Here is a 20017-nt window from a genome sequence, read left to right on the forward strand (position 1 = left end):
TGGAATCGCACAGGATGCAAGTGGGAGTTAACACTGGAGAGATACGTTCCCTGCTGCTAGCTCCAGTTGACAAGCTTGCTGCTGTGTTTTGTACCAATTAAAATGTATTTCCATCAAAGACTCTTGAGAGCCATCACTACCAAGCACTGCAACAACTTACCTAAATGATCCAGCAGTTGGACTCAGTATGGCAGCTTCATGTAAGAACCATATTCCCTTTGTAACACTGAGGCTATTCCCACGATTACTGGAAAGCGGGCTAAGGGAGATTAGCCCGCTTTCCAGGGATCGTGGGAACCACCGGGATCACAGGCGAGCCTGGTGCTCCCAAGGCAGCTAGCCCACCTAATTCCCCCTCCCCTTAAATGAGGTTAACGGAGCGGGTGCTCTGTTAACCTCATTTGGTTGCTCATGTGTCACCGCGGCACACAGTGGCAACACAAGCAGCCTCCCGGGTTCAGGGGTCTCTCCAGGATGCCCCGCACACTCGCACGCATCATCCTGGAACTTCTAGTGGCCGCGTGGCCCCCAATCCCCGCAGCCCCTGACCGATCTGGCCACCCAGCTACGAGGGGCTGCTTGTCTGCCCGCTCGTAAGCCCGCTCTCCCTTCAAGCTCCACAGAAGCTCTTCTTACGGATCATGAGAAGAGCTTCACTGTCTCTTTCGCACAAGGCATGGGCTTCCCTTCTGTGTTTAAAGGGCCAGTCTCTTGCACATGACCAGGCCCACGTTCTAAGAAGAATGTCTACAGTGCAGGAAACTATCCTATTGATTGAGGATTCACAGAAACCCATCTCATTTCTTTTTACAGAGAAAAAGTAAGCCCAGAACGTTGTCAGGCCTGTCTTAATGTGCCAGAGATCAGGAAGACAGAGCCAAGCCACAGTGGAGTTTCCTGGGAAAGGAGATGTCCAGTCCATCACTGCCCAATTGATTCTTCACCCAACTTCGTGAGATACCACCCGCCTTTCCCCAGCCATATGCATGCACCGATCTCCACTCGATCCAATGGCCAGGTGCCATCTGGCTCCAAGGACTCCTTTCAGCCTCACCTGTACTATCACTGCAACCAGCAAGAAAGCAGAAGCAGCTATGCCTTGCCTCCTCTTCCAGGCCATGGTGAGAGAGCTCCTTCATGCTCCCAGCGCTCCAGTGGGGATTCGTCACCAACTCCCCAGCACGAGAGCTCTGAAAGCAGATGGAAACAGTGGTCTCGTGACCAGCTGCAGCTACGGCCAGTGCAACACCATATTGTGACAGTCAGGTAAGAACAAAGCTCTGTAGTAAAAGGCCTCCGTGAATGTCCTTGTGGTCAGGGGACAAAGAGGCCAAGAGTGTGGCTTGCACTATGGAGTGATGTCCTCCTGGAAGTCTCCAGCAGTATACCCATGGCCAATAAAGTGCTTTTCTTTACTCAGTAGCAGCTGTAGGACTGCTACTGCCCCTGTTTGGACTGGGACCATGCTATAGGGGAGGGGGCTTTAACAGTGTTGTTTTTAATCAGTCACCTGGTCATCACTGGAGACCTGGAACTGAAGTCTGGGTGAGTGGCACTGGAGGGGGTGGTTTCTTTCATTTGCCCTTTTTTCACTGCATCTCTGTGGGCAGTGGTGGCTTCAGCATCTGGGGGTCAACTCTTGGGATGTTCTAAAGCCGAAGGGGTGGGGGGCAAGTGGCACAAGCCAGCCTCTGGAAACATGATCAATGCTTTAAGTGGCTTTGATTTGTAATAAATATTCCCTTCCTCTCCCAGGGTCCTCAGCTCCTTCTATTAGTTCTCTTTTTCCTGACTCTTGTTTGGTCCCTGAGGAGCTGCTGGGGGTGAACTCCCAGGATGATTCTTATCCTTTTTCTTCTGTTACTTCTGCAACTTCTTATCTTCATTCCTTAGCACCTGGCCTGTCTCCTCCTCTCCTCTTAGCTCTTTCTGCTGAATTTGTTATTTTTCTGTGCTTGGGTTCTGGATCCATTTATAGAGTTTTTATTTTCTTTTGTTGTGTAAGCTATGTTTGTTTGTTTTTTCTTTTACTTTCTTGGGCTCCCTGGCTAGGTGTGGGTGCTTTTTGGAGCTATCTGGGTTGGGTAATTTGGGCGGCTTATTCCCACAGTGTTGGGATTCGGGAGATATGGCGTGAGGAGGCTGGTTAGCCAGCTGAGGGGTAGCAATCCCTGCAATTTGTGTATGCTTTTTCCTTTTTGTTTCTGCTTCCGACCTTCCTTCCTCTTCCCTGGGACCAGGTGACCAGATTGCTGGTTCTCAAGGTCTTGGGTTCCTGCTTTTCAGTGCCAGGTCAATTTGCAATAAGACCTCTTCCATTTTTGATCTTATTATGGAGGAGCAGGCCAACCTGGTTTGTATTACGAAAACCTGGCTGGGTCATGATGGCGATGTTGCCTTATTGGAGATCTGCCCACCAGGTTTCCGTATGTTCCATCAGCCCAGGTCCTTGGCTGGGGATGCGGATTGGCAATGATTTATATTATATTATGTTATTTATTGCTTGTTTACACAGTCATAAGAACATAAGAACAGCCCTGCTGGATCAGGCCCAAGGCCCATCTAGTCCAGCATCCTGTTTCGCACAGTGGCCCACCAGATGCCATTGGGAGCCTACAGTCAGGAGTTGAGGGCATGCCCTCTCACCTGCCATTACTCCCCTGCAACTGGTACTCAGAGGCACCCTGCCCTTGAGGCAGGAGGTGGCCTACAGCCCTCCAACTAGTAGCCATTGATAGACCTCTGCTCCATGAAGTCATCCAAACCCAAGGACCTGGGATGGCTGAATTTTATTGTCAGTTGTTATAGATATCGTCGCAGAATATAGGCTCTTCCCAGTAAAGCTGCTTTTTGTAATTGGCTGATGGTGATTTCTGTGGCCCCTATGGTGTTGAGGTGCTCTTCAAGGTCTTTTGGAACTGCACCCAGGGTGCCAATTACCACTGGGATTATTTGGGTCTTTTTCTGCCACAGCCTTTCAATTTCAATTTGTAGATCTTTGTATTTGGTGATTTTTTCTATTTCTTTTTCTTCTATTCTGCTATCCCCTGGTATTGCTATGTCGATTATTTTGACTTGTTTTTCTTTCTTCTCGACTACAGTTATGTCTGGTGTATTGTGTGGCAGATGTTTGTCTGTTTGTAGTCGGAAGTCCCATAATATTTTTACATCTTCATTTTCAACAACTTTTTCAATTTTATGGTCCCACCAATGTTTGGCTACAGGTAGCTTATAATTTTTGCAGATGTTCCAGTGTATCATCCCTGCTAATTTGGCATGCCTTTGTTTGTAGTCAGTCTGTGCGATCTTTTTACAACAGCTGATTAGGTGGTCCACGGTTTCATCTGCTTCTTTACAAAGGCGGCACTTGCTGTTTGTTGTGGATTTTTCGACTTTGGCTCTTATTGCATTTGTTCTTAGTGCCTGTTCTTGTGCAGCCAGTATTAAACCCTCTGTTTCTTTCTTCAAGTTGCCATTCTTAAGCCATTGCCAGGTCTTGCTGATGTCTGATTTTCCACTTATATTGTGCAAATATTGACCATGCAGGGGCTTATTTCTCCATTTTTCTGCTGGGTTCTTGACTTGTTCTTTCTTGTAGGCCTGCTTTCTTTCATTGGTGTTGAATAGTTTTGCATTATTGACCATTTGAAGTGCATCTTCTTCACTGTCCTTTATATATTCTTCAAGGCCTCTTTTCTCCTCCTCTGCTGTTTGATGGACTTGCAGCATTCCTCTTCCACCTGAGCTGCAAGGGAGGTAGAGCCTATCTACATCACTGCGGGGGTGCAGAGCATGATTGATGGTCATGATTTTCCTGGTCTTACGATCTAGCGTCTCTAGCTCTGCTTGGGTCCAGTCTATTATTCCTGCAGTGTATCTGATAACAGGTATAGCCCAGGTGTTTATGGCTTGTATGGTGTTCCCGCCATTGAGTTTGGACTTGAGGATTTTTCTTCTTATTATTATCATTATCATTATCATTATCATTATCATTTATTCAATTTCTATACCGCCTTTCCAAAAATTGCTCAGGGCAGTTTACACAGAGAAATAATACATACATAAGATGGATATCTGTCCCCAAAAGACTCACAATCTAAAATAGGGAAGCTCTTGCATTGATTAGGGGCCCTGCCCTGCAGGCAGCAGGTTGTGAGTGTCTTTTCGTTATGTTGGGTCTTCGCGATAAGCTTGGGCTGTTGCTTGTATTCCGGCCGCCCCACTGCCCGGCCTCAGCCCTTCCTGAGCTTCTTGACCTTGCTGCAGGCCTGCTGGTTACGAACCCCAGATCTTTGATTCTGGGGGATTTCAACCTGCCATCTCTGGGTGAGGGTTCGATGATGGCCCAGGATTTCATGGCCTCCATGGCAGCCATGGGCTTATTGCAACTTATCTCTAGTCTGACTCACGTTGGTGGTCACACTGTGGACCTGGTTTTTGTCTCGGAGAGTGGCGATATGATCTTAAAATGGGGGACTTCTCCATCTGTCCCTTGCCATGGTCTGATCATTCCCTAATTTGTTTGCAGATCACTGCCGCTCCTTCCCTTTGCAGGGGCAATGGACCTATTTTGGATGGTCCACCCCAGGTGTCTTATGGATCCTGATGGTTTTCAGAGGGCACTTGGAGAGTTTCCCAGCAATCTGGTAGGCAACTCGCCAGTGCTACTCATTGAGGCCTGGAACATCGGGGCTATGAGGGTACTTGAGCAGCCTCTTAGGGCTCATGGATTTCGGCTTCCCTGGTTTTCTGAGGAACTTCGAGAGATGAAGCAAGTCAAAAGACGCCTAGAGCACCGCTGGAGGAATACTAAGACAGAAGCCGACCGAGCACAGTTGCTTGCCCATGTTTGGGAGTACACAGTGACGATAAGGGTGGCAAAATCTTCTCATTTCTCCATGCTTATTGCATCAGCGGATTCCTGTCCGGCGGCCCTTTTCTGAATCACCCGTTCTTTGCTGGGAAGGGTTGATTCTGGTGACCTTCCACCTGGCCGCTGAGACATGTTTGCTAGGTTTTTCGCTGATAAAGTTACTCGCCTTCGGTCAGAGTTGGATTCCAATTGCTCAGTATCCATTGAGGTAATAGAGGCTGGGTCTTGTGATACTATCTGGGATACCTTTGAGCTTGTTGGGGTTGATTATGTGGACAGGATTCTCACCAATGTGGGCACAGCAACCTCTAGCCTGGACCCTTGTCTCTCCTGGCTCGCGAGGGCTGCGAGGGGGAATGTTCACTCCTGGCTTCGGGAGACGGTTAATTCCTCTCTTCAGGAGGGGTTTGTTCCATCAGCCCTTAAAGAGGTGGTGGTCTACACTCTCCTGAAGAAGCCTCCTCTCGACCCTGACAATCTGGATAACTACCGATTGGAAGATCTCCAATCTTCCTTTTCTTGGTAAGATTTTGGAGAAGGTGGTTTGTGCCCAGTTGATGAGAGTTCTGGAGGAGACTGATTTCCTGGGTCCTTGCCAGTCAGGTTTTAGGCCACAGCACAGCACTGAAATGGCATTGGGAGCCCTATTAGATGACCTGTATCGTAACCTTGATGTGGGAAGCGTACCTCTCTTGGTTCTTCTTGATCTCTCAGTGGCCTTCGATACCATTGACCATGCTATCTTTCTGGAGCACTTAAGTGGGCTGGATCTTGGGGACACTGTTCTTCAGTGGTTCCGGTCCTACCTCACTGGGTGATTCCAGTCGGTGTCGATTGGGAGTGAGTGTTCTGTGCCCTGGCCCATTTCTTGTGGGGTTCCACAGGGCTAGGTCCTTGCTTCCATTCTCTTTAACATCTACATGAAGCCACTGGGCTTGGTCATCCGTCAGTTTGGGGTATGTTTTCATCAATATGCTGATGATACTCAGCTTCATATCTCTACCCCTGGCGAAACAGGTAATGCCGTTTATGTGCTGGCTCAGTGCCTAGAGGCTATCAGGACCTGGATGGGCCAAAACAAGGTCAGGCTCAATCCCTCCAAGACCAAGTTGTTCTTGTTCAATTTGTGATCTGGCCAGTTGCCGTGTGTGAGTTTATCTCTTGACGGGGTTGTGCTTCTCTTGAGAGAGACAGTTCATGATCTGGGGGTCCTCCTGGACTCGTGGCTCCTGCTTGAACAGCAGGTGGAGGCTGTGGCCAGGGGTGCCTTTGCCCAGCTTTGGCTGGTTTGCCAGTTACGGCCTTTCCTCAACTGGCAGGCCCTGACAACAGTAACTCATGCATTACCTCTCGTTTGGATTACTGTAATGCGCTCTACCTAGGGTTGCCTTTGAAAAGGATTCGGAAGCTTCAACTAGTCCAGAATGCTGCGGCCCGCCTCCTCATGGGTGGTCGTAGATTTGATAGTGTCACACCTCTTTTACGGTCGCTGCACTGGTTGCCTGTTCACTTCCGGGTCCAATCCAAGGTGCTGGTTCTCACCTACAAAACCCTTATGGGCTTAGAACCTGTATATCTCTCGGCCAATTGTATCCCATCCTGTGAGGTCTTCTCAGTTGGCCCTCCTTAGTGTCTCGGGCCCTGGTGTAGTGTGTGGTGCCTGGGCCCGTAGGAGGGCCTTTTCTGTGGCTGCCCCTCTTCTCTGGAACACTCTTCCCCCCAGGTTCATTCAGCCCCCTCCCTGCCTGCTTTTAAGGCCCTTCTTAAGACCCACCTGTTTCGCCAGGCATTTGCCCTTTAATAGTTTTTTTAAAAAATTGATTGTTGTTGATATCTCTGTTGTTCACCACCTTGAGTGTTTGGAGGAGGCAGTATATAAGACGTTTCAATAAATAAGTACTGCTGAAGCCACCGCCTGCAGAGGTGTAGCCAAAAGGGGGGTGGGCAGGTAAAAAATAATTCATCGCTTCCCACACCATCAGAGCAGGAGATGACAAATATTTGTGAGTTTGGGTGGGGCTTAATTACAAGACTGTTTTAACTCTTTGTCCCTGCCACAGTCCCAATCTGGATCAGGCTCCTCTATGGTTGCTATACAGAAACTAAGCATGACAAGGTCAAGGTTCCTGTGTTACTAATGTGAAGTATAGGTTGGCCCTAAGAGGATTCAGAGTATATCTAAAAATGCAGTTCCACAGACATATCTGCAGACACAGGTACCCTACAGGACATGCTCATCAGAAATTGCTCATGACTCCCTGGCAGGTAAACATTAAGTGACAGACCTGGGTTTTCTGCCTAATGAGGCCATTCACACAACCAAAAACTGTGTTCTACCCGGGTTTGGGAGCTGTGTGTGCTCCCAATTTTCAGTTGTGTAGAAGCAAGGTAGGAGGAAAACCTGGTTAGCTTTTCCTCCTCCCTTGCTTCGAACACAACTGAAAACCAGGAGCGTGCACAGCTCTCAGAACTGGGTAGAACATTGTTTTTGGTTGTGTGAATGACCTCAGTGTATGAATGGCCCTGAGGGATGGATATGTGTCTGTTGCAAGTAGATTAATGGATCTGCCACTTCCTCATTTATTTTAACCACAATTCCCCCACTCCTATCTTATTAGCTGAAGCTTAATGATCCTAAATCTGGCTTCAGGTCAGTCTAAGTGCTGTTCATTGTATTACTTTTAAGACATTAAGATTAACATACTTTTGAGAGTTAAACCCTCTTCTAAATATCCATGAAATTTCATGGCTATTCCAAACATAACCATCTGTCTTAGAAAAGGACAAAAGCTCTCTCACAAGCTGTTTCTGCAGTTTGGTGCTTCCTGTGTTTTCTCTCCAAGGAAAGCCTCTATGTTTTTGTCCCGCAGTTACATTTTCATAAAGTTATGGACAAGGAACAACTCCAGAAAGGCTAATCAAGTCTTCAAAAGTCATGTGAAATGTCATGTGGCCCTGATAATATTGGTGGGAGGCATAGCTCAGTGGTAGTGCAAATGCTTTGCATGTAGAAGACCCTCGGTTCTATCCTTGGCATCTCCAGATAAAGCTTGGAAAGATAAGGCTCAGAAGAGAGCTACTGAAGTATAAGGCAGCTTCATCCATTTCCCTCTTTTCCAGCTATGCAAGCAACAGGATTCAGAGATAATCGGAATGAATTCTGGGGTTGTGGGGGTGGAATTCTTAAGCAAGCTCTTCTGATTCAAATTTGCTTGCCAAAATTCTAATTGATATTCTCTTAATTTAATTTGGTTTTCACCATTTTAGATGCTATTGGTGTGAGTGTTTTTAAAAATGTGTGCAAGTACTGAGTTTGGCTATTCATCTAAACAGGTGACCCTTGTTATTCGCAGGGGTTCTGTTCCCGCCAATTTCAGTGGATAATGAAACTGTGAATAGAGACCTTAACCTGATGGGGGTGGGTTAGGTTCCTTGAGCTTTAAAAAAAATGCTAAAAAAGCAGGGAGGGGCAGAAATAAGGGTAGAAAAGCTTAATACCTTGTTCTCCAGGTCTCCAGGAATGCCCCCCAAGTCCTCTTTTCATTTTCATTTTTTTTCTTTTTTTAACAAAAAAGCCACAAAATGTCTCTACACTTCAAAATGGCAGCTGTACATGACATCAGAAGTCATTTGCAGACACTCAGGAATCATGGATGGGTGAAAATTGCTTATATTTCATGCTGCAGATAAAGAAACTGGGTATCTAAGACTCATCCACGGATAATGAAAACGTGATCCACGAAACTGCAGATAACGAGGGTCTCCTTGTATTTTACATGACTTGTACTTTTAACCTTGTACGTTACCTGAACTATATAGAAGTAAGAGCTATTGAGTTTATGTGGTAAGGCAGTTAGTAAGATGCTGTGAGTGGGAGAACTCTATGGAAGAATCCTTGGACACATTTGCCATCCTGTTGGAAAAATATAAAATATGAGACCCTGAAAGTAGAATTTTCTGTACTGCTTAGAGCACTGTAGTTAGAATCACAGTTCTTTACCACCACAAGAAGACTTGGTGGATTATTCTGAGAGTCTAAAATGCTCCAAGGAACCCACATGATCACCCACAGTAACAATCAAGATCAGTGCCCAATGTAATTGTTAATGTAAGTGTAGGTTGTTAAGTGTAAATTGCCCTTATGGGCAGGGCAAGTGACCTGTTAAGTGTGGCAGGAAAGGATTTTCACTGTAGATGCTACAGCTCAGCTGCTGATTAAACAAATTCCACATTGACCCTCAGTAAATTACAGGCCCATAATAACCAGACTGCCAACTTCACCATACTAGTTATTAAGTGTTCATTGGCTGGTGCTGCATTATGGAGCTCAGATTTTGTACTTTGCCTGCCCGGAAGGGTTAACACTCTTATTAACAGAGAATTCTGCTTGGCTTGAAATTAATAAGCCAATGAATATCTTTCTCCCTACAGACATGACAAAGTGCTCAGGATGCCAAAGAGGTATGTTAAGATCAATCACGTCCTGTCTTTCTACCCTATTATCATTTTCTCTTCTCATACCCTGCTATTAGGAATGAGACGATGCATTATTCTTGGTGACATCCCAGGCAGGCAAAGAACTGCAGCTACATTAGCAGGTTCATGGTTCCTCAGTGAGAGCTTCCCATCTGTTCATGGTTCCTCAGTGAGAACTTCCACCCACCCCCCTCCATTTTGCATTTTGCAATAGATGTACTCTGCTTTTGTGAAAAGCTGCACAATCCAGATAACTTTCCTCAGGTGGCAGTTGCTTTTGGATTGGTCATTTGTTGCTCTTTTAACTGGGCGACAGCACTAAGAACTGCTTCATATATTGCACTAAAATTGGGTATTGATTTCTCATGCTGTATTGTTTAGTATGTGTTGCTTTACTCTGCGTGTTAAGCATGTACCCTCATCTGCCTCATAACGTATGTGGTGGAGAATGTCCTTCCCCCAACCCATCACATGTATACCATAGAAACATGCATCAGGGAGTTGGCACCAACCAACTGTGGCTCCCCACAGTGTTTCCATGATGTACGAAGACTGAAAAATAGACGTGTAGCTCCTTTTTGACAGGGTAGGAGCATCTACATGCTGAACTACTTTCGCTACAATACATGAAGTGGCCCCAAACGAACACTTGTGCACTATTTACCAATCAGAGCCATTTAAATCCCACCTTTCTGCTAAAAACCTTGATGGATTTTATTTTTTTATTTGATTTCTATACCGCCCTTCCAAAAATGGCTCAGGGCAGTTTACACAGAGAAATAATAAATAATAAGATGGATCCCTGCCCACAAAGAGCTCACAATCTAAAAAGATACATAATATAGACACCAGCAACAGTCACTGGAGGTACTGTGCTGGGGGTGGATAAGGCCAGTGCATGATGTGAGGTGACCCGCATCAAAAAAACCCATGAAATACAATAAAAACAACACACAGTGCCAAGACAGGGATAGTTGATAAGAACAATTTAGTATTATTAAAAATATTTATATATCACATTTCAACAACAAAAGTCAGAAAAGGGCTTACATAGTAAAAATTATGAGAAAATGGTTCCTTGTCCCCAAAGGGCTCACAGTCTTCACACACAACAAAACACAATACACCAGCAACTGGAGAGATGCTGTGCTGTGCTGAACAGAAACAGTTGCTCCCCCTCTGCTAAATATATGAGAGCCACAGCCTTAAAGGGGGTTTCCTTGCCCAGTTAGCAGCGGCAATTTAGCAAATTAATACAGCAGATCGTGTGATCAAAAATTTGGTAGTGCTGCCCAGCTCCTGCCTGCTGCACGATTACTCCCCACTCCTCCTTCCTAGTTGTTTGCTCTCACACAATCAAAAATCAAGTGCGCATACAGCTCCCAAGCTGGGTAGGATTCTTGTCCCACCCAGTTTTCAATTGTGTGGACTGCCTTATTTAGTTTTTTTAAAGGAAAGCACACCAGGGAGATGAGCTTTACAGGCCAAATACCCATTCTGTGACATAGAAGACAGCAAGGTGAGTTGCCCTAGGCAGGCAGTTCCATAGCCTAGGCACAGCCACAGAAAAGGCTGACTCTCCCGTGTCCCAATCACATGCTGGTTGGAGCTGGATCACAGGAATGTGCCTGGAACCGTTTGGCACTCCTTTCTAGGAGCGCCGAACCAGTTCCGTGGACCGGAGTTTGAGCTGGTTCGGAGGGCGGGGGGATCCTTTAAGGGGCCAGGGAGGTGCTGCCTACCTGCCAGCCCCCACCCTACCACTTTCCCCCCACTGGCACGCTAAAAGCAAGCACACAGGACAGCAGCATCCCTCTCTGTGCCCTGTTCTGCATAGCCATACAAATGGCTGGTGCGGTCCATGCACCAGCTTTTAGAGAGTGCGCTGTTGCGGGGGAAGTGGTGGGGCAGGGTTGGCAGGTAGGCAGCGGCTCCCCGGCCCCTTAAAGGAACCCCTGCCCTCTCAGGAGTGCATAGTCCCTACTGGATCAGAGCAAAGGTCTATCTAGTCCAGCATACTGTTTTCCACAGAGGCCAGCCAGATGCCTCTGGGAAGCCCACAAGTAGGATATATATTGTATATATATTCTAGTAGGATATATTCGTCAGTAGGCTCTCTCACTGTTGCTCCCTAGAAACTGGTATTCAGATGCTTACCAAGGTATGCATCACCATGGCCAGATTTCAAGAATGGGGCCACTTCCATACCAGCAGTGAAGTGTGGGATATTCAAGGCTTTCATGCAAGTTCTAAGCATGGTCATCTTGCTCCCCATGTATTGTTGTTGTTGGTATTTATTCAATTTCTATACCGCCCTTCCAAAAATGGCCCAGGGCGGTTTACAGAGAGAAATTATAAATAAATAAGTTGGATCCCTGTCCCCAAAGGTCTCACAATCTAAACAGAAACTTCAAAATAGACACCAGCAAAAATCACTGGAGGTACTGTGCTGGGGGTGGATAGGGCCAGTTACTCTCCCCCTGCTAAATAAAGAGAATCACCATGTTAAAAGGTGGCTCTTTGCCCAGTTAGCAGGGGTTACCCTAGAAACTGCTGCTGGCTTCCACACCGCTTCCTATGCAATCTTATCTTCTGTTCACACACCTAGCAGGGCCCTTGCACAGTTTTCACAGAGTCATATACCAGTCAGCTCTTGCATTCAGAGAAGAGCCCACCTTTTCCTTCAGTCACCACAAAAATGGTAATGAAAAGGAACCAGTTCTCAGAAAGCAAGATCTGGGCAGCAGATGACACTGTGAAAATCGCATGAGGTCACTATTGGCATGTGTACAGAGGGTAGGATCATGCTAGGAAGTACATAGGCACATAGGAAGCTGCCTTTTACTGAGCCAGACCATTGGTCCAGCTAGCTCACTGTTGTCTACACAGACTGGCAGCGGCTTCTCCAAAGTTGCAGGCGGGAGTCTCCCTCAGTCCTATCTCGGAGATGCCAGCAGGGGAACACCTAGGTAATTGGGGCACCCAGACCGCCCCCATCACAAGCCCACCACCACCATGAGGCCCTCCCAACCTGCTTTTGGGGGGCCTCCTGCAGTCACCTCGCACCCACCGTGCTGAACCTCCATCCCCCCCATAATTTCAGCCACCATGTATGTGGCTGGGGGCGGTGGTCAGTGGGGTGAGCCGAGCAGGTCTCCCCCACCCCCCACCCCCGCAGCAGCGGCGAACAGAGCAATCACTGGGCCTGTCTGTCTGGCGCAGCGGCTCTTGATAACTGTGAGGTGCTCCAGCGTGTCTGCGTAGTTGAAATGGACAGGCCCTACGGTCACTCTGTCCGCCTCTGCTGCCACGGCGGGGAGGTCTGCTCAGCTCACCTTCCGGCCACCACCCCTCAGCCATGCATATGGCAGCTGAAATCATGGGGGGGGGAGGTTCGGTGTGGTAGGGCAGCAGCAGGGTGGGCCAGGGGTGGCTGCAGGAGGCTCCCCTTGCCATTTGGAGGCCCCCTCAGACCTTGGTCCAGGGGTAAGAGCACCTCTGGATGCCAGAGAGGGAACTTAGAACCTTCTGCGTGCAGGCATGCAAATGCTCTCCCTAGAGCAGCTCCATCCCCTAAGGGGAATATCTTATAGTGCTCACGTGTGGTCTCCCATTCAAATGCAAACCAGGGCAGACCAGACTCTGATTAGCAAAGGGGACAATTCATGCTTGCTACCACTAGACCAGCTCTCCTCACTAGTAGTGCAGAAGCCTGCAGCAGCATGTCTACAGGGAGTAAGATTGTGTATGGAACTTGCACAAAAACTTTGAATATCTTGCACTTTATTACCTTATGGAAGTGGCCTGGATGCAGGTGGCACACTAACCTAAGTTGGGCAAAGACATCTCTGGCCACTTGAGCATCCAGAATAGCTCCCTATGAACCAGAGTTTTCAAGTGGAGTGCAGCCTCATCCACCATGACAGGCTTCCCTGATCAGCAGTCCTACTGAATATCTTGTAGAGATGTTTTGAACCAGAAGATACTTCTTTGCCTTCCTTAAAAACCCTGGATTCCATTTTGCTGCGCATGCTGGATGGAGCATCCTGACTCACGGTGTGCTATTGGACATATGTCTTTCTTGGCTTCGGGCTTCTGCATTCTCCAGCTTCTTCCTCTGCCAGATGAATATTTGGTTTGTTTACCTTCATATGAGATTATGAGATCAGCTACCAAGCTGCCTGCCTTTTGGGTGCAGCACAATGCAAATGTTAATTCAGCTAAAGGCAGAATGACTGTGTGTGCAGAAGTGGTCACCAAGCGTCATTCTCCATATCAGAAAAGGGATATTGTGCAGCACTCCTGAGACTGTGCCACTTCAAAATACAAGTGAAAGACTGCATGCTGGAATGCCAGTCCAGTAAACAAAACTCTCTTGAGTTTAGAAAAGGAACAAGTCAGGGATAAGCGCAGAAGCTTTCTCCTTGACATCCATCCTGGTTCTCAACATACAGAGGGCTGGGGTTTGGGCTGTTGTTTGTTGTTGTTGTTGTTGTTGTTGTTTTTTGTTTAATTATTTCCGGGAAGATTGCCAAACTTCACAGGCAACTGCTTCTTCATAGTGGATAGTACTGCAGCTACAGACTGTGGCTGAGATGTTATGCAGCTCTGAACCACCTGTGCTGCTGTTTTCCTGATTGAAATCTCTCTCCCCATCACCAGAGGAGCATCTAAGGCAGGTGCCTGTTTTGTGCTTGCTTTCCCTCCCCACCCCCAGCAAGTTTACTAGCAGCTTTGGGTGAGGTTGATTTCAATTGAGAAAAAACACTCCCTCCCCCATCAACCCTTTTACTGGGTGCATCATGCCATTAGCCTCTCTCTTCCAAGGAGATTTTTAAATGGTGACATCAAAGGCGGGGGAGCCCTAATTATGTTTAGTTATTTCCCCTCTAGGCTATTACTTAATAAATAAAACATGCACTAAGCAAGAGAAAATGCAATGAAAGTAGTTGCTTGTTTGTCTCTTGCTTGTTACAGTTTTTACCAAGTGATTGCAGAGTGGCCAGTTGCTGTCTTGGTGATCTGCTCTTTGACGATTTTAGTCTGTACACTGGTGGGTCTGTTAGTGGGAAATCTGCCGGATTTTTCTGAGCCCCTAATGGTGAGTTCATGCCAGTTCTGTGGGTCTGGATATATATCATTCTAGATAATAAAGGTTGCTTCCTGTTTTCCACTGGGTCTCTCATGTGAGTTGGAAATTGACCTCAGTGTGCTTCATCATATTATTTAACAATATTTATAGATTTCTCTTTTGCACAAAAAGTTTTCAAAGTCATTTGCGTAGCAAAAGATACTATCCAAGTAAAACTTATTTATTAATCGCAAATTAAATTATCTTATGCTTTTGGATTCTTTAGAAAAATATTGGTAGATGTCTACTTTAATTACTTGTCTCATTGACCACCAATAACAATACCTAGAACATTTGAAGGGAACACAAAAAGCAAAAAAAAAAGTTCTACTCGCAGGTTTTCATAACCCGTTCAATAATTCTATTGAAATTCTAGGGCATATTAGTAAGGAGCATACACCCAGAATTCTTTGGAAGTTCTCCTGCATATGTCCCATTGAAATAAATGAGAGCTGTACAAGAGCACTCTGTTTAAATGAAAAAATAAATGGGAGCCTGAAAGATTTATTGATTATCTTTATTCAGAGTCTTGGACAGACCTGTGTGATTTCTTCAGGATAAATTTGCATCATCTCATCTTCATGGCTAGAGAACAAATTTGACTTAGATTTTTGCTCTATCTAATCATACATGGCAAAAAAATTTCAAGTACTCAAGTTTAAAACGTTAATATATTTTTTCCATAAATAGGGGTTTGAGCCACAAGATACTGACATAGGCAGAAAGCTCACAGTGTGGAAGAACATGGAAAGCCATACAGGCTACAGAAAGACTCTCTCTCTTTTCCCCTACACTGACAACAGGTAAGCAATTGGTTATGTCGTATGGGTTACAGGTCTCAAATTTGTACAAAGAGATTATTTTATTACTAAATAGGTAATCAGATACCAAAAAGTGAAGAAGAACATCCAAAAAGTGGAGAAAAACAGAGAATGTGTACAGTGCTTACAAAGTAACATAGACAAACAAAGGGCAAATTCTTTGCTCCAAGGAGATTATAATTCAAATCTAGACAATGCAGGAGGCAACAATGTGGGGCAAAGAGAGAGGTGGAAGCGGTGGTAACAGAAGAGGCCCAGCTTCTGGCTCTGTACCCTGAAAGTATGCCTGTCAACGGAGTTCTACAAGGATGCTCAATTCAAGATGTGCATAAAGGATAATATTGCTTCTTTTGTTAGCTATGTAGACATGGGCATGAGCAGAGGGCAGCAGTCTACAAACAGTGAGCGAGGAGCAAGAATACGGAGAATGGTAGAACCGGACTATGAAAAGGATGGATTCTTTTGTGGCCCCCCAGGTAAGTTATGTCATAGATTGAGCCTCCAAAATGTAGAGAGAAAAGAATGGGAAACGTTTGATTGACTTGACGTGGCTTCCAAAACTGCAAAAGTGTTCCTCAAAGTTCCACATGGTCCACATGTTTACCCAGCAGCCTTCTGCTTGCATAAAAAAAAATAGTTCCAACCAGGGGTGTGCATGGAACTGGTTCCCGTGGTTCAGTTCAAATTCGAACCAGACTTGAACTGGGGCCACCGGTTTGAGTACCAATTCTATAGAACTGACCGCTGGTCCGGTTCAAATTCAAACCAGGGTTGAACTGGTCCAAAGTGGTTCTGCCATAGGGAATAATGGGGATTCGAATGGGGACTCGAATGGGCATTCAAACTGGGTAGCACCTAGGGACACCAAAATGGGTTGGGTGGTAGGACATTATGAGTACTATATACCACCAAACCCACAAAGCAACCAGGCAATTTTTAATGGGTTTTTTTTCTGGGTCAGTGGGTCAACCCCAAGTTGGAGTTGACCTACTAACCCAGAAAAAAATCATTAAAAATTGTCTGGTTGCCCAATTGCTTTGCGGGTTTGGTGGTAGGTAGCACCCACCACACTCTACCACCCAACCTGCTTTGGTGTCCCTAGGCACTATCCATTTTGAGTAATGGGCCAGTTTGAATCCCCATTTTCCCCATGGCAGGAACAGCATGCACTGCTACACAAGTGAAACACAAACACAGAGTACAAAAAAGGGGAATCTCCCAAGTCCCAACAGCCAACCAGCAGACCCAGTAGTACCTCCAGAATCCAGAGACTGAGTTAAGTCAGGCAGGCACTGCCTGGCTCTAAATACACTTTGAAACTCCCTCCTTTTTGCTCCCCCTTCATCCTTCCCCCCAAACCAATGGGGGCAGAGTTGCCCTGACAGCACAAAGACTTGAATGACAACAAGTCAACCAGGATAACAGAGATTGCTAGCCAATTGGAAGGCAGTAGCAGAAAACCAATGAGCAACTGAGAAAACCTGTAAACAGATCAGATAAAATGGTGGCCACCAAATCATTCGAACCATCAAACTAGTTCCAATTCAAACTGGGCTCAGTTTGGTTCAACCTCTAGCTGGCACCCCCTTTGGTTTGAGTGCCAAATCTCAATCTGGTTTGAGTTCAAACTGGTCGAACTGGCCTGGTTCAAATTGAACCAGTTCTGCACATCCCTAGTTTCAGCACATCTTTTCCCCACCCCACTATTTAAGTGTTACTGTTTTTTTCAGTACAGTTACAACCACTGAGACCTGCCCCATCCATACCCAAAACCTCTTCCCCTTGGTACCCACAATTACTAAGGGAGCCTAGCATACGTACCAACACAATCAGACATGCATAGCAGCATTATGTAAAGCAAACCAGACAAAAACAATATATTAATGGGCAGGGGAAAAAATCATTAGAATTAGCTTGATCCACTCGAAGATGAATAATATGGGTCAATTTATGCTTCCAGTATTGTGCAATAATCTAGCCGCAGTTAACATAAAAACTTTAAGATCCTTAGACAATAATGCCAAATTAGCTCCCGAAAATAAATTTAATAGAGCCAACTCTGGTCTGACCTCTGTTGTGTAATTTTACCCATTTCTAAAAATACCTCTGTCCAAAAGCAGAAAATACTGGGACAAGACCGCCAGAGATGGAAGTATGTTCCCCTATTTCCACAGCCATTCCAGCATAGCGGGGACAAACGTTCTTGATCATTTCCATTGCATATTCTTGATAACTTCAGTGTACCAAGAGTTTTTAAAAAGGGGAATGCAGATTTCGAAAATCACATCACCTTTCTTTCTGAGGAACATGCTACATGTTACATTATCCATTCAAATTCCTCATGAATACACTCTCTCATATCTAATTCTGCTTATCATGTGAAGAGTTCCCTTGCCAGTCAGAGTATCCTTTTTTCCTCCTAGGACATTTAGCACTAGCATGGATACTCTCTGCTTATAAGAGAGAGCCGGGGCTGGGGTACCTGTTGGACTGCATTCACCCATATGAATCTGCCAGGGCCTTCTGCTCATCATCTCAGGCCCTGCTCATGACCCCACCACTAACAGAGATCTGGTTGGCGGGAACTAGAGACAGGGCCTTATCGGTTGTAGCCCCTCGGCTTTGGAACGCCCTCCCTGAAGAGCTTCGCCATGCTCCCTCCCACGGTGTTTTTAAAAAACACCTTAAAACACACCTTTTTAAGGAGGCTTTTTAATGTTCCATTATTATTTTGTTATATCTGGTAGGTTCTTTAGCTTTTTATAATTTTCAATTTTAATTTGAACTTAATAATTTGAACCTAATAAAAGTCAGTTTTTAATCTGACTCTTTTAAAAATAAAATTAGTTAATTTTATTACTTTTATTGTATCTGTGTCTATCTTATTGTTGTGAGCAGTAGCGCCCTGAGCAGTAGCGCACTAGAGGGGCAGGGTATAAATATTTTAAATAAATAAATAAATAAGAGTCCAGCATTTTTGCATTACAGTAGAGCCACCTAATGGTGCAGCATGGAAATGACTTGATTATCAAACTAGAGGTTGCCGGTTCGAATCCCCGCTGACTTTCCCAGACTATAGGAAACACCTATGTCGGGCAGCAGTGATATAGGAAGATGCTGAAAGGCATCATCTCATACTGCATGGGAGGTGGCAATGGTAACCCCCTCCTGTATTCTACCAAAGACAACCACATGGCTCTGTGGTCGCCAGGAGTCGAAACTGACTCGACGGCACACTTTACCTTTACCTTAGAGGAAATAGCCAGGAGTTTATAAAGCAGTTTGTAGGCTGGCCCTCATTGGAATGTATAACAACTCCTTATATTCACTGAACTGCATAAGCTTTGATCCTTGTTTATAGATAGGACCAGCAGTATTTGGTTATCATCATAAATGTTTTAAAAAGAGGCCAACATCCAGACTAGCCATCTGCTGATGCGCCTGGGTGGTGGTGGTGGTGGGACACAATTCTAGGTGATGCCTCCTTCCCTCTGCACTGCCTGTGCCTCCCAAAACAATGTCCCTGCAGGCTGAGGACCCTCAGGGAGATAATTTCAGAAGGGGGTTACCAAAAACTGCTCCCCCTTGCAAAACAGAAAACTTTGGTGCTTCAGCAAATAGTTACTCCATTGGCCACTGATTTTTAAAGTTACAAACAGTATCCAAATTAGCCATTTTATAGTTCACAAAGAAGTTATATTGCATTATTTCATTAGTCGGACAGTTACATTCGAGCAAATTACCTCAGGTTTCCACCCACATTGTACCTCCCACATGCACACACCAGGTTTCTTGCTGCTGAAAACAAAGATTAAACCTCAGTCAAGAACACCAGCAATAAGTAATAATAATATGATTACTGTATCTGGAAAGCATTTTTCTTCTCACTGCCAAGGCGATTCTAGCAGTCCTTTCTGTCTGTCTCTTGGGAAGTGCTCAGATAGCTGGGGCATAGCCTAAAATTATGTGACTGAAGATAAATAGTACTTTAGCAGACAGGATCATATTTATCCTTCCAGTTGCATCTTCATGATGGGGAGTTATACAAGGACACACAGTGATTATCCCAAACAGTTTGTCAGACTTCTCTACTATTACTTAACTCTGTGTACTTTATTTTGGCTTTAGGGAAGAGTTATTCTCAGCTGGTATTTATGTCTACAACTGCTGGGAGCTTATGGAACTTGCAAGCAATACAATCCATGTGTCAAATGGAACAGGACAAGGTTTGTAGTGCTATCGGGAATATGTGCCCACTTGTTTTCCTGGCTTGTTTAAGGTCAAGTTAACACTTCTAAGTAAAAGAGCAAGATGATTTTAGAATAACGCTTGAGAAATTCACTTGCACATATCGATTTACCCACAAACCCACGAGTGCAGCAGGATGCCGCATCCTACCACACTGTAGAAATAAAGAAATGATTTTTCCTGCTGCCAGGAATGCATTTTGGAAAAACAGCCTGTGAAACTGGAAAGGAGATGTGTAAGAGACAGTGCACAAGACTACACCAAAGGGTTTGGGTCAAAAGGGGAATGTGCTGTGCTGACGTGGCAAGAAATGTCAAGAGTTGCATAATGGCATTAGGTTCAGTGGCTGACATCCTGACCAAATTTATTAGAGGAAGTCTTACTGAAATCTAGTAGTCCTTTAGAGTAACTCCTGAGTGTACTATTGAGTAATTTAGTCAGGATGTCAGCCAGTGACTTGGCTAAAAT

At 45.4% G+C, this 20017-nt stretch overlaps 1 protein-coding gene across 1 annotated transcript in view; it reads left to right on the plus strand.

The window, feature by feature from the left end:
* The window catches only part of DISP2 (dispatched RND transporter family member 2), a 36454-nt gene that overhangs the window by 11384 nt on the left and 5053 nt on the right, over positions 1-20017 (plus strand). Inside the window, exons 2-7 of the mRNA XM_053273416.1 lie at positions 814-1266; positions 9305-9334; positions 14327-14450; positions 15171-15283; positions 15659-15777; positions 19430-19527. Coding sequence (XP_053129391.1) covers positions 814-1266; positions 9305-9334; positions 14327-14450; positions 15171-15283; positions 15659-15777; positions 19430-19527 — 937 coding nt within the window. The remainder of the gene's footprint in view (positions 1-813; positions 1267-9304; positions 9335-14326; positions 14451-15170; positions 15284-15658; positions 15778-19429; positions 19528-20017) is intronic.

Source organism: Hemicordylus capensis, chromosome 1 (assembly GCF_027244095.1).
Source record: "Hemicordylus capensis ecotype Gifberg chromosome 1, rHemCap1.1.pri, whole genome shotgun sequence".
NCBI lineage: Eukaryota > Metazoa > Chordata > Lepidosauria > Squamata > Cordylidae > Hemicordylus > Hemicordylus capensis.